The sequence below is a fragment of the Trichechus manatus genome, unplaced genomic scaffold (assembly GCF_000243295.1).
Source record: "Trichechus manatus latirostris isolate Lorelei unplaced genomic scaffold, TriManLat1.0 scaffold00184, whole genome shotgun sequence".
NCBI lineage: Eukaryota > Metazoa > Chordata > Mammalia > Sirenia > Trichechidae > Trichechus > Trichechus manatus.
Genome location: NW_004444120.1, coordinates 1,463,274 through 1,477,172, shown reverse-complemented (window position 1 = coordinate 1,477,172; position 13,899 = coordinate 1,463,274). Strand labels below are relative to the sequence as shown.

The 13,899-nt window shown below is 41.7% G+C and overlaps 1 protein-coding gene across 1 annotated transcript in view; it reads left to right on the top strand.

Moving 5' to 3' along the window:
- GPR19 (G protein-coupled receptor 19) overlaps positions 1-11,126 on the top strand; it is a 24,995-nt gene extending 13,869 nt beyond the window's left edge. Inside the window, exon 2 of the mRNA XM_004387324.1 lies at positions 9,642-11,126. Within this exon, the coding sequence (XP_004387381.1) occupies positions 9,664-10,911 (1,248 nt within the window). The 5' untranslated portion in view covers positions 9,642-9,663 and the 3' untranslated portion in view covers positions 10,912-11,126. The remainder of the gene's footprint in view (positions 1-9,641) is intronic.
- Positions 11,127-13,899: the final 2,773 nt, after the last annotated feature.

Sequence of the window (13,899 nt, the reverse complement as noted above, 5' to 3'; positions counted from 1 at the left end):
ATTTCTTATACGTGTATAAGTAAGTAAGGCAGGAATGCTTATCTGATCCAACTAATCTGGGAAGGCTTTCTTTAGAAAGAACATTTTGGGTCATGTTTTATCCGGTAGTATAAACCTGGAGCTGCACCCCTTCTCACAGAACCGAACTATGTGGCAGTAGGGCTGAGAAAGATAAAAACTAAAAACTAGTGTTCTTTACACATCTATGGGGGTGGTCACCTACAAAGAGGTGCCAACATGAGCCAACATTTTTCCCTGCAACATGGTTTCCAAAGAATTATGGGAGAAATACCACCCATGGTCAACATAATCCTTCATGTGGGGTAAGGCTTGGGTTCCTTTCTGTTCTATTCGTTTGGAGACTTGTAGCGTATTTATTCTAGCGGCTGTCTATTTCTACCCAAAACTGTCAAGTAGGTGAAATTTACCTTCTCCACCTTCAGCCTTGCACCCTTCACTTACCCCCTTACCATAATGGCACCCCATCTTCATCCGCTCAGACACCGGCTGTCCTCATGACTTTTGTTTTTGATGTTTCTTCTGTTTTCATTTTCACCAAGATCATAGATGTTAGACATTGAAGTTGGGATGGGGTTGGGGGGTGGTCTCAGACATCACTACTGTTCTGATAAAATGTAAACATGTTCATCCTTTCAAAAACGTTTACATTTTAACAGGACTTGGACTTTAAAAGAATAATGTGCTAATTGTGACAGAGCTGGGGTGTTAGAAGCCTCCCTCACTTCCTGAAATCAGGCCAAGGATGCTGACCCTGTTCATCTCTGAGATTTTTAGAATTCAAAGAGAGGTGGGGGTGATGGGAGAGTAATGGTCCCTTAAATCCAGGTATCCAGAATTCACACAGGAATTTTCAATGAGTGTTACGGCCTGTTTTGTGAGGTTGGAAGAGACTGTTTCAAAAACCTCTCTTTGTTCAAAAAGCAGGGAATCATGGCCAAGGAAGAGACACCAGAACAGACCTGAGATTTTAGAATTTGGGTGAACCAGAACGTTAGCTGGAACTGGGAAAATTACAGGTTGAAGCCCTGCTAGGTACTTAATCTCTCCTTAGAAAGCAAGGGCGGTGTACGCGTTGCACAGCGACCAAATCTCTTGCCCCTCGGATTTTGAGCAGAGTGGGAAACAGTGGTGTCCCACTCAAACATGGCAGCTGACCTTGCTGCTCTGAATGCGTGTTGCTCTCCACAGTCCTGCCAATGATCCAGTCTCACACATTAGGCTCCTGAAAGGGCTCACTATGTCACTTCCAAGTCTCCCATTCCAGGGCTTCGACTCGTAATTTTTCCCACTTCGGTTACCGTTCCGGATCACTCAAATTGTAAAAATTGGTGTCTGTTCTGGTTTTGCTTCATCAGCCATGACTGAACCGGTTCGAACCAGTTCGAAACCCTGTGAAAAAGTCATGCTCCTTGATATCCAAAAGCAATCATAAAGAAAATGTGCCCAATCTGATCTCAGGAAATTGTTTGATCCCAGTTGGGAAACATAGGAAGGCACAGCTGGAAATATTATGGAGGAATATTTGTATGAACCATATGTGAGGAGTAAAGGGAAAAGAGGCATTTGAGAAAATGGCAAGCTTGTAAGCCTGTGACACCAGCAGTCCCAGGTGGTGGAGAGGAAGCTCTGTTTTCACTGGAAGTGTGAAGTTCTTTTGCAAGTATTCAAAATTATCTAGTGAAAATAATTTAAGCTCAATGGATTCTATGTGCTTATGGAAATTTTCTCTCGAAAAAGACATATTCAAACCATTTATATTACATATTTGATGTAGGATGTAGAAAAGAGTTTAATCTGGCTAATATGTCACTATAAAATCATGCCCAGCTTGGAGAATGGTTTTGTTTATTTATTTGGAACTCAATGATTTTCCTTTAAAAATAATGTCATAAATGATGATTAGGCACCTGAGCCCCTTCACAAAAGTCACTTACCCTTCATAAAGCTAAATTCTGTGACTAATATTAATATTATCACTGTAGTACGTGATGTGTGATAATGTTGCTTAAGTTTGGTTGTCGTACGGCTGACAATAATAAAAGTGCTAATTTTTTGCAGCACTTACTATATGCCAGGCACTGAGCTAGCTAGGTGTTTTATAGAACTGCATAAGGATAATATTTATTGGGTACTTTCCTCTTTCCAGGCAGAATTACATGTATGAACTCATTTAACTCCTGTGCATATATTATTTCATTTAATCCTTGTGATAATCAAATGAGATAGGAACTAATTATCCTCACTTTACAGATAAGAAAACTAAGTCTTGAGAAGGTTAAGTATCCTGACCAAGTCTGCACAGCTAGTTAGTGACAGAAATGGGATTCATTTCAGCTGTCCAACTTCAAAGCCCACATACATAAACACTATGCCATATTCCTATATTGTGAGATGAAAAATACATTTTATTTTCAGCAGAAGATTATGTTCTGGGTGTAGGTTTGCCAGGATTTAGCAAGTCAAAATACAGGGCACCCAAGGTTGAGAAGGGAGAGTGTCGACATGTCATGGGGTTGACAACCAGTGTCACAAAACAATATGTGTATTGTTTAATGAGAAACTAATTTATTCTGTAAACCTTCATCTAAAGTACCAGAAAAAAAAAAAAAAAAATACAGGGCACCAGTTTAGTATTACATGGATATACTTATAGTGAAAAATTATTTGTTATTTATCTGAAATTTAAGTTTAACTGTATTTTATCTGGCAAGCCTGGGTGGGTGGGTGGCACACTGTGAGAATATCCTACCGTTCCTGGTTTTTCAGCGTTTCCCCGGCACAGCCACGTTGGTGGCTACCTGGGCCTTATGGAGTTCTAGAAAGTGCTTAGCTCAGTGTCCACACCAGAGCCTTAGCTCAGGACCAGAAAGCAAGATGGCTGCTCAGGAAGCTTATGAAGAGCCTGTGTGGCCTCCTCAGCCATTTGTAAGTTCAGGGATATGTATAAATTCAGGAGCTCCGGGATTGTAGGGCTCTGTAAGCCCTACCCTACTGCCAATGGTGTGCTGGTAAATGTTTAACAGTTGATTCTCCAGGGGGGAAAAGATTCCTGATTGGTGGTGTTTGTTCATTTTTGTGGTGTAAATATTCCTACCATGGCTGATTCATGATACTAATGGGATATAATTGAACTTGGAGTTGAGAAGAGCTGTGTAGAATTGACCTGGGGAGCAGTAGCATCACTGGGGGGGGAGAATCACACCCCCTGACACTGTCAGAGGGGGTGACACTAAAATGACCTCAGGGTTCACAGCAGCAGCGGTTGGGGTGGCGCCAAGGCGGTAGCATCCCTAGGGTAGGTGTCACTCATCACCCAGTGCAGTAACACGTCACCCCCATCACCCACCAGTCACTAGGGTTGGTGTCACCCAGTGCAGTAATTTGTCAACACCAACCCCCCACTCCCCATCCCCTTCACCCACCAGTCAGGGTGCGGGCAGCCCCCCAGCAGCACCTGCCATTGGGCGGAGAGGAGGGTCTTACCTTGGCCAGTGGGGAGGGGAGGAGCTGCGGGGAGCTGTAGGGAGAGAGGGAAAGGGCAGGGCTGGGAGGTGACGCCATTAGTTACTGCACTGGGTGACCCAACCCTAGTGACACCACTGCTTGGGAGCCTTGCAGGCCAGCTTTAGTCCACCACTGTTACAGGCAGTTCTCATTATAAGCAAGTAAACCTACATAACCACGAAGGATTTAAAGACAAAATATCTACCACCATGGTATTTTCTAAATGAAAACAAACTTTAAGAAGGCAGTTTCCTACTTGAGGTAAAAATACTGTTTATCGAACCTTTTCTCACTTCAGTTCAGACTGAAGTCTGGAGTTCTGTTTTCCTTCTGGGCTTAAAAGGCAACAGTTAATCATCCGTCATACTGAATTTCCAATATTCTTATGTTTTTATTCTGAAGAAAGGCTGAATCTGCAGACCAGCATGTCTACTGCATTTGATGCTGAGCCTCCATGCAGTATATGATGGGAGTGAGCTTTTTTTTTCCCTCCACATACGAGCTAGCATATTTAACAGATGTATCTATGGGTAAGCAAGAAGGCTGTGGAGGAATAACTTTATATTCGTACGCTTGATTAAGGAGTCATGGAAGACTTACCTATGTATAGCCAATTTGACCCTCTAAACTCAGACCTAGCGCTTTGTGGCCTTCCTGGGCATGATGCCCCAGTGGTGGTTAACAGCATGGGCTTTGGAGTGAAGTAATCCTCGGGTGACCACTTTCCAGCTGTATGAACTTGGGGAAGAACTTCATTTTTTTCATTTGTAAAACTGGGGTAATAATGTTTCCTGACTCAAAGGGTTATGACTAATAAGCACCTGACACATAGTAAGCACAAAATAAGTATTAGCTATCAGTAGTCCTGATGCTGTAACTATTTTCACCATTGTCATTAATCTCACGCTCATTAGTACATGGCCTTGTGTATCTGTTTAGGTCCAACAGATCCTTCCCATTGTACAAGAAAATGTTCCTGTTTTTCCTCAACCAAATCATGCAAAAATTCAATATTCTAAAAATTCTAGTATGACATTAAATTTTTGAACAAATTACAGAAATAAAAAGGCTCTTCCTACATTGTGAGAATTTCTGTGAATATAATTTCAGGAGGGGAAAAAGTCAGTTGTTGGGGTTTTTTTCTTTTTTATTATTGTATTTTTGGTGAAAGTTTACACAGCGAATCAGTGTTAGGGTTTGTTGAGTCCAGAAGAAACCTACCCAGCAGTTGATGTGCTTGGGCAGGAGTAGCCTTTGGCAGAACTGTGCCTTAAACAAAGTCCGTCCTCTGTGCCCCTCCGTTCCTCCTCTTTGTGGTCCCGCTCTCTCTCGTTAGTTTCCATCATTCATTTAGTCATCCATCTAACAAAGAGTGATTTTCAAAAACTTCAAATCATACAAGTATAGAATGAACATGTGTCAAAGATCTATTAACTTATTACTGAAGGAATCAATGAAATAATAAATGTGGTTCTAGGAGCATTTGAGGAAATGGGTATTTGTAGGCATTGAAAAAAAAAAAAGAAGAAGACTGTTACTATAGATTGCCATTGTTGTTGTTAGGTGCCCTTGAGTCTTTTTTTCACTCAGAGCAACCCACGTGACAGAGTAGAACTGCCTAGATTGCTAGGTAGACACAAAACTGTTTAACGTCCTACAGAGTGATAAGACCACAACCTATGGGGCTATTTTTTCTGCTCGACAGAAACTTGCAGATTAACACGTAACTTCATTGTGTCTGGGCTCTAATCAAACAGTAAATAGCAAAATCAAGCACAGGTACATTCTCCCAGAGAATTAAATAATCCTTGGAGAGGCTCATTTAATAGTGCCCCAGCATGAAGTTAAAAGGGTATCCTGTACTTTCTTTTGCCTTCTTTCCAAGTATTGGATGATTTTTATTAACACAGCCATCCATTTATTTGTTCTATAAATCTTCATTAATATCTATGTGTCTCAGGGATATAGAGATAAAGACACAGTCCCTGTCCTCAAGGAACTTATAACCTAATGGGGGAGACAAATATGCAGAATAACAATTACAATACAAAATGATAAGATGGATTCTGCCACTCCAGGGTCCCCAGGACCCCGATCACTACAGAGGCTCACCCAGTCAGTATCCCCTAAGAGCCCCAGTTCCATACCGTTTCAACCTATCCACCATTTCCCCCACCCATATATTAAAATACATTTCTTAGAGCTTAGATGGATGACAAGTAGGTAACCTGATATATGAATGATTCTTCAGTTGGATAACATATGGAGATATATTTTAATAAGAAGGGCCTTCAGTACCTTAGCCCGAAGGAGCGGGTCACACGGTAGTCCCAGAATGGGCAGGGAATAGGCAGGATGAACAGGAAGGAGTACAGAAGTCTTTCCTGTCACTCCTAGAATTACCACATATGGATGGCTCTGGACCTAATTACTAATAGAGCAGGTCTTGTATTTCCAAGGCCCCCTTGAAGACGTATTTCCAAATTAATGGAGCAGGGGAATGCTTTCTGAAACTTTAGAATCCTAGAATTTAGTTACAATATAGCAGACTATTTTTTCTGGAAGGGGTGTGCAGGAGTCTGAGGACGCCTAAACTAGCCTCACTCTCCCTTAGATGAGGGTTCTGTTTCATGTAGCAGTTGACCTGGGTGACTTCAACCTCAGCTGCCCTGCTCTTCTCAAGAGTCGTGCTTTCCCCTGTCACCGTGGTCACCAATGTTTCAGCTCCCTGAGAAGACGCAATGATTTTCTATCTCTGCATTTAACTCTCCTAGCAGGGCCACAGAGAGCAGGAGGCCTTTATTTCACTTCTCGGTCCTCATGGGTTCAATTCAGTAAATATTTAATAAGCAATTATTAATGTTAAAGAACTTCAGTGTAAGCTGTGGGCCATGCAGAGAAGAATAACACCCTCTTCCCAGGAGCCCGTGGTCTAGTGGGGGAGACAAACATGCAAGTCATTCTAGAGCAGTGATTCTTAATTTTGGCTGCACTTTCGGATCACCTGGGGGCCTTTGAAACATCCCGATGCCAGGCTGCACTGCAGACCAATTCAGTTAGAATCCCTGGGGGTGGGACCCAGGCATCAGCGTTTTTTTTAAATTGTACTTTAGATGAAGGTTTACAGAACAAATAGTTTCTCATTAAACAGTCAGTACACATATTGTTTTATGACAATGGTTAAAACCCCACGGCATGTCAACACTGGCCCTTCTCAACCTTGGGTTCCCTACTGGCATCAGCATTTTTTAAAGCTCCCTAGGAGATTCCAGTGTGCTGCTGAGTTTGAGAACTGTTGCTCTAAAGTGAAAGAGACTTGGCAAATGCTGCAGTAAAAGACAAACAAAGTGCTAAATGAACAAGGGGACCACAGCCATTCTGGATATGCAAATAATCTTATCCACTGTCTGACCACACTGCAGCATGAGTGCAGAAAATAAAACCTCTCATTGTAACCGTGGGGAAAAATGAGGTCAGTCTGATTGTAAGGCATTTCAACATTATATCCTCAGAGAGGTACGGCCTAGAGGAAACTATGTCTCTTAACAGAAGGGCCCGAAGAAGATCAAGCCAGAAAGATGACCCCAAAATTCATTCCACATGCTATCTCTCCCCCTCATTCCTCATAGTAGCTCTCTCCTCTGGAATGCTGTTTAATTCTCTTGTCTTCCTGGAGAATTCTTATTCATCCTCTAAGCCCTCAGCTCAACCCTCACGTCCTCTGTAAAGCCGTTCCTTCCCTCCTCCCACCCCAGGCAAAACAGGGTCCCTATTTTTTCCTGTGCTGCTTAGCTCCCTGTAAACATGTCTGTTTTCAGTACTTAATGATAATTATGATAGCTGTTTAGTTAGACCTTACTTAATCTTTGCTTCCCTAGTACCTAGCACAGTTTCTTGGTTTATTGAATGAGTAAACAGAGCTGCAGCAATTTTAGGTAGCGTCAGAAAAGACATGCCATGATCAGGGGACCTGGACTGGGGAACTGCTTGGGCTCCCTCGTGTTTCTGAGCACCTGGGCCCTGTGCTTCCCAAGAGTGCTGCAGATCAGCAGAGGCGCTCCTTGGTGTAAAGCAGCCCGAGGAAATGAATGAGGAAAGGAGGCCTCACGGGCTTTAGCTGTAGCCGTGGGCTGGCGTTCCATTTGCAGCTTTGCTCTGAGAGGCAGCCTGAAACCAAAGGAAGTACACAGGTTTTAAAGTATATGTATTGACTAAAGAAGTACCAGTGCCACCAACTCCTATTTTATTTAAGCCACAGGCATCCAAAAAAGTTTAGAACAGCTCCTTCTGTCTGAGAAAATTGCTTGTTTTATTTTTTAAACTTTAAATCTTAAAAAAAAAAAAATATTTTCATGGAATTTTGTAGGTTTTACACATGAGAGAGTGAAAAATTATTTCAGTTTTACGAGAGTCATGCATTCCAGATTTTCTAGGACGGTGCTAATTTTAGGTCTTCTGTCCTGTTTTCAGACTGTGGATCCTGATTTTTCGTGGGGAAAATATGGTTGCTGTTCTTATAATTGGCTATGAATCAGCCAGCCAGGCTTAAAGGCCTTTTAGTAGTTACACTGTCTGATTAGCTTACCTTTTTTTTTTTTTTTAAGAGCTTAACTAGGGCAGCCTCCTGGACAAAAAGCTTGAAGGTAACACGTGGAACTCAGTGTCTTACTCTGAGCTCCACCTTTTTGTTGCATATGATTTCGTGCGAGGGCCATGTATGTTGCTAATGCTTGTTTCCCTACCAAAAATTAGTGCAAAAACTCTTCAGGGAAAGTTGGGTCTTTAGGAACTGTTCTTTACTCCCACCTCTAAAACTTCAGAAACAGATCTTTGTGAGGCCACAGGAGCCCACCAAGAGGGAAAGTAGTCCCTACTGGAGCCCGTTGTGGAGGGATACCTGCTCAGGCCGCTGCAATCTGAACAATACGAGGCTGTAACAAGTCCGCAGCCCCGTGGGAGCCTTTTCACTTTTAGTGCATAAAGTTTTGGAAATATCTATGTTTCTTCTTATCTTAATAACCATAATTGATATGTTTTCTCTTTCTGTTTAATAGATTCAGCCTAAATTAAACCGTAATAAACAGACCGTGACCAAAATCACCCCAATTTTAATTGACTAGCCCACATTACACAATCTTTTTACCTATTAAAAACGTTACTTTTTTTCTCACTGAATAACACCAAAAAGGATTAAAAAAAAAAAAAAAAGGCTAATTTGTATGTATTCCTTTATATATAAGGATCATAAACTTTTAAAATGTTGTGGAGAACTGTTCACAGTTACATCTTGTTGTTTTTAATCATCTGACCACGATAGGCCTCTAGAACCTGGTTACATTCTTTAGAGGACATCATGTATGTTTTTCAGTCAATATGTTATTTTATAAAACAATAAGAATAGAATAGCATCAAGACAGATGCTATTGATCGGTGGCCAAGCTATTAGTCCATAATCTTTTGGAAAAAGCAGGCTATTTTCAGATGTCATTAAATTAGGAGCTACTTCTGGCTCATGTAGCAATGTGATCATTGCTACATGTGCTACCATAATGCTTCTGTGATGTAAATTATGCAATAAGTGAGGCAGGGTGCTTCCCAGTAGCTAGCCAGTCTATTCAGACTCCGGTTGGCTATTTCCATAGCCGACATCTGTGTGTTTCCATCTGCCCAAGTTTTCTTCTCTTGCAGCCTCATTACTTCAGTGTTACGACATTCAGTAACTTCTCACATACTTGCCCAGAATTCCAACAGCTCTTTAACTGATGGTGATACCCTTACCACGAGCTAGATTCGAACTCCTTAAGCCTTTGTGATCCCCAATGAGTGAAGGCTTGGCATGAGTGCTACCACATTTGACTGAGAGTTCTGGAAGAGAGGGTAAGGCCAGAGAGAACCTGAGCTAGGAATAGCTAAAACAACTCTTAAAATAGAAGAGAAATGGGGTCCAGAGCATTTTTTGGAGAGACGTCATAAGATAGTCATGTTTTCCTGCCAATGTACAAGTCTTACTCATTGACAAATGACAACCAATCTAAGTGTCAAGTAAGATAGCCTTAGGAATCAACCATATATGACACTGTTTTAACAGGAGGCCTCATTCTTCTTTTCTTATCCAGAGCTAAGAGAGAAAAAGTGAATATGGTTTTTGCTCACAGAATGGATAACAGCAAGCCAGTTTTGGTTATTCCTACACTTCTGGTGCCCCTCCAAAACTACAGCTGCACCGAAATAGCCACACCTCTGCCAAGCCATGACTTGATGGAATTCTATGAGGAGCACAGTGGGGAAAGCAACAGAACAGATCTGCAGTATGGACTGAAACCCGGGGAAGTGGCCACAGCCAGCATTCTCTTTGGGACCCTGTGGTTGTTTTCTGTCTTTGGCAATTCCCTGGTTTGTCTGGTTATCCACAGGAGCAGGAGGACTCAGTCCACCACCAACTACTTCGTGGTCTCTATGGCGTGTGCGGATCTTCTCATCAGCATTGCCAGCACGCCTTTCGTCCTGTTTCAGTTCACTGCTGGAAGGTGGACACTTGGGAATGCAATGTGCAAGGTCGTGCGATATTTTCAGTACCTCACCCCAGGTGTCCAGATCTATGTCCTCCTCTCCATCTGCATAGACCGGTTCTACACCATTGTGTATCCCCTGAGCTTCAAGGTATCCAGAGAAAAAGCCAAGAAGATGATTGCCACATCATGGATCTTTGATGCAGCCTTTGTGTCCCCAGTGTTCTTTTTCTATGGCTCCAACTGGGACAATCATTGTAATTATTTCTTCCCTTCTTCTTGGGAAGGAACTGCCTATACCATCATCCACTTCTTGGTGGGCTTTGTGATTCCGTCTGTCCTCATAATCTTATTTTACCAAAAAGTCATAAAGTATATTTGGAGAATAGGCACTGATGGCAGAACAGTGAGGAGAACAATGAACATTGTCCCAAGGACCAAAGTGAAAACCATCAAGATGTTCCTCATTTTAAATCTATTGTTTTTGCTCTCCTGGCTGCCTTTTCATGTAGCTCAGCTGTGGCACCCCTACGAACAGGACTATAGGAAAAGTTCCCTTGTTTTCACAGCTATTACTTGGATATCCTTTAGTTCTTCAGCCTCTAAACCGACTTTGTATTCAATTTATAATGCCAATTTTAGGAGAGGGATGAAAGAGACTTTTTGCATGTCCTCAATGAAATGTTACCGAAGCAATGCCTATACAATCACAACCAGTTCAAGGATGGCCAAAAAAAACTATGTTGGCATTTCAGAAATCCCTCCCACAGCCAAAACTATAACCAAAGACTCAATCTATGATTCATTTGACAGAGAAGCCAAGGAAAAAAAGCTTGCTTGGCCCATTAACTCAAACCCACCAAATACTTTTGTCTAATTTCTCAGAATTCTTTCAATTATTGTTATGCACCAGTTATTAAAAAGCTTTAACTATAAAAACAGAGGCTGTTTACATATTTTTTCACGTAACTTTTTGAGGGAAATGTTTTATTTTGTAAAATCTATTTGTTGATTATAGTTTTTGTGGTTTTTATTTTAGTTGCTTCTCGTGTTAGAGGAAGCTATTTTGAACTGCAACAGTCCTTTTAATATATTGTTCTTGTTAGGTGCCGTTGAGTCAGTTCCAACTCTTAGCGAACCTAAGTACAACAGAATGAAACACTGCCCGGTCCTGTGCCATCCTCACAACTGTTGTTATGCTTGAGCCCATATTTTGAGGGGCTCATCTTCTGGCACTATCCCAGACAATGTTCTGCTGCTATTCATAAGATTTTCACTGGCCAGTTTTTTCAGAAGTAGACTGCCAAGTCCTTCTTGCTAGTCTGTCTTAGTCTGGAAGCTCTGCTGAAACCTATCCACCATGGGTGACCCTGCTGGTATTTGATATACCGGTGGCATAGCCTCTAGCATCACAGCAATACCCAAGCCACCACAGTACAACAAACCACACAAGTAGTGGAGATATATATATATATATATAAACCCTATTGCCATTGAGTTGATTCCAACTCATTGTAACTCTTTAGGACAGAGTAGAACTGCCCCATAGGGTTTCCAAGGAACAGCTAGTGGATTCGAACTGCCGACCTTTTGGTTAGCAGCCCAACGCTTAACCACTGTGTCATCAGGGCTCCATATATATACATACATACATATATATATATATTCATATACACACATATATATTCATATTGCAGAGTACATAGACAATGTATATAAAGAATATATCCAGAATCTATAAAGAACTGACAGATGAGTGGTGGTTTAATATATTAGTTACATGCATTAAAAAGAAAATAGTTTCCTTTTTTTTTTTGTTTACCATTAGGTCCAAAAAAGCATAAACCATACACACACCTTTATTAATGTTTCAACCTAGTTTTGTTCTGTTTTCTTTTTCTCCTCCCTACTGAATTTTTGTAACTATGGGCTTCTGTTACAAATGAACCCCCCGCCCCCTGCCTGTGTCACACATTTCAGAGGCTTGTATTTCTTCTACTAAGCAAAATTTAGAAACGGTTAATATCTTATATGCTCTTATACTACCTTCTTCCAAGTAACCGGGGCCCTTGCGGCACAGTGGTTAAGCATTTGGTTGCTAACCAAAAGGTCGGCATTTCCAACCCACCAGCCGCTCCTTGGAAACCCTGTGGGGCACTTCTTCTCTGTCCTATAGGATCCTATGAGTCAGAATCGACCTGATGGCAACGGGTTTGGTTTTTTTGGTTTTTCCAAGTAACCAGTGTCTAGATCTGCTATGGAAAATACTCCATCTATTGGAATTGGCTGAGCTGTCTTTTAACTGCCATTGGATTTTAGTCAGGATTCTTAGGGAAGGTAAGCTTACAAGGTTGCCATATTGCCTAATCTCTCTCTTTCTGATTTTCATCCTTTCTTGACCTAAGCAGCTGGTGAGGCTATGAAAATTTTGAGGTCAACGTGAGGTTGCCCTCACATCTGTGTCCCATCTACGCTGTGTCTTGGGTGTTTACTTTCCTTCTCTGAGTTAAATACAAGCAAATGAGCAGGTGCCCTTGCTAGGCGTGCCCAGAAAATGCCACAGAGAGAAATGGCAGATGGCGTTTCCCTGTGCTCTGCAATTCAGGCACAGACCTTCGGCTGTCTGGCGCTATCCCTGTACACCAGGACGGCAAGGGCCACCTTGTTCGTCTCTCAGAGACTCGGATGTGAGACCGTTTCTCCAGCCAGACCCTCCCCCCGCCACCTCTCTCCAGGTCCCATCACCACACCCTTGCTGAGCTCCAACTCCTCTTTACTTATGACAACTTTTGTCCCCACCCCCGGCCCCTGGGTCTCCAGGTCTCCATTAGTTCACATCTAGAACCAGCACATTTAAGAAATGCTTTCATTTAAACAATAAAGGGCCTACAGACAATACTGGCATGCATTTTCATACCCTAGTTAACAAGAGCTGCAAATAATAACCGAAGTTGTTCAGCAATTTTATATGTGTTATTTAGTTTTATCCTCTCAACATTTCTATATTTATTATCATCCCTGTTTATTTATACTTGTATATAAGGAAACAGGCTCGAAAGTTCTGTGGCATTCCCAAGGCTACTCAGTTGGAATGTGACAGAGCTGGTATTCCAACCCAAGTCTTCTAACTGCAAGGCTATTGCTCTTTCCTTGATGTTATGGGTGTTTCTCCAAAGAGCACGTGAGTGGCCAGCTCATCCGGGCCTTGGTGGGTCTCGTGGCTGCTGCCTTGGTGGAAGTCTGAGGTCTAAGACTCTGGCCGTTCCTAAAAGGAGAGTCTAGATGAAATTTAATGAGCTGGCTCTTACCCTTTCCTTAGCTGTGAATGGGTTTCTAGACTCGTGGTGCTGAGTGAGACATAGAAAGAAGCTTGCACATTCCGATCTCACAGATGCAGAGAAACCAAACGAAACTGGGTTTGATATTTACAGCAAGGAACAGCAACAACAAAACACTTCATCTAGAAAACATCCACAGAGCTGATATTTTCAAGTTGATATGCTTGCTTCAATCAACAAATTCAAAACATCAAAAGAATATCTCATAGTTTTCTCTCTCTTTTCTTCCTCCTCCCCACATTTTTACTTATTCCAGCAGCAACTGGCACTCTAAAACGACAAAACAAGCTAGATATTCACCTTACTTGTCCTCGAATTTTATGGTTCAGACTTGTTAAAGAGTAGAAAAGACCACTGCAGTAGCTTTCTGTCCTTTTAAATGGAATATTATTTTTAAAAGTGAAATTGTAAATAGACAGTTCAATTTATTTCATTTCAATTCTATTTTTATATATTTTTTAGGCCTCAGTTTAAACTAAAAGGGTTAGATGAGGTGATTTCCAAGCTTTATTCTGTCTTTAGTGTCT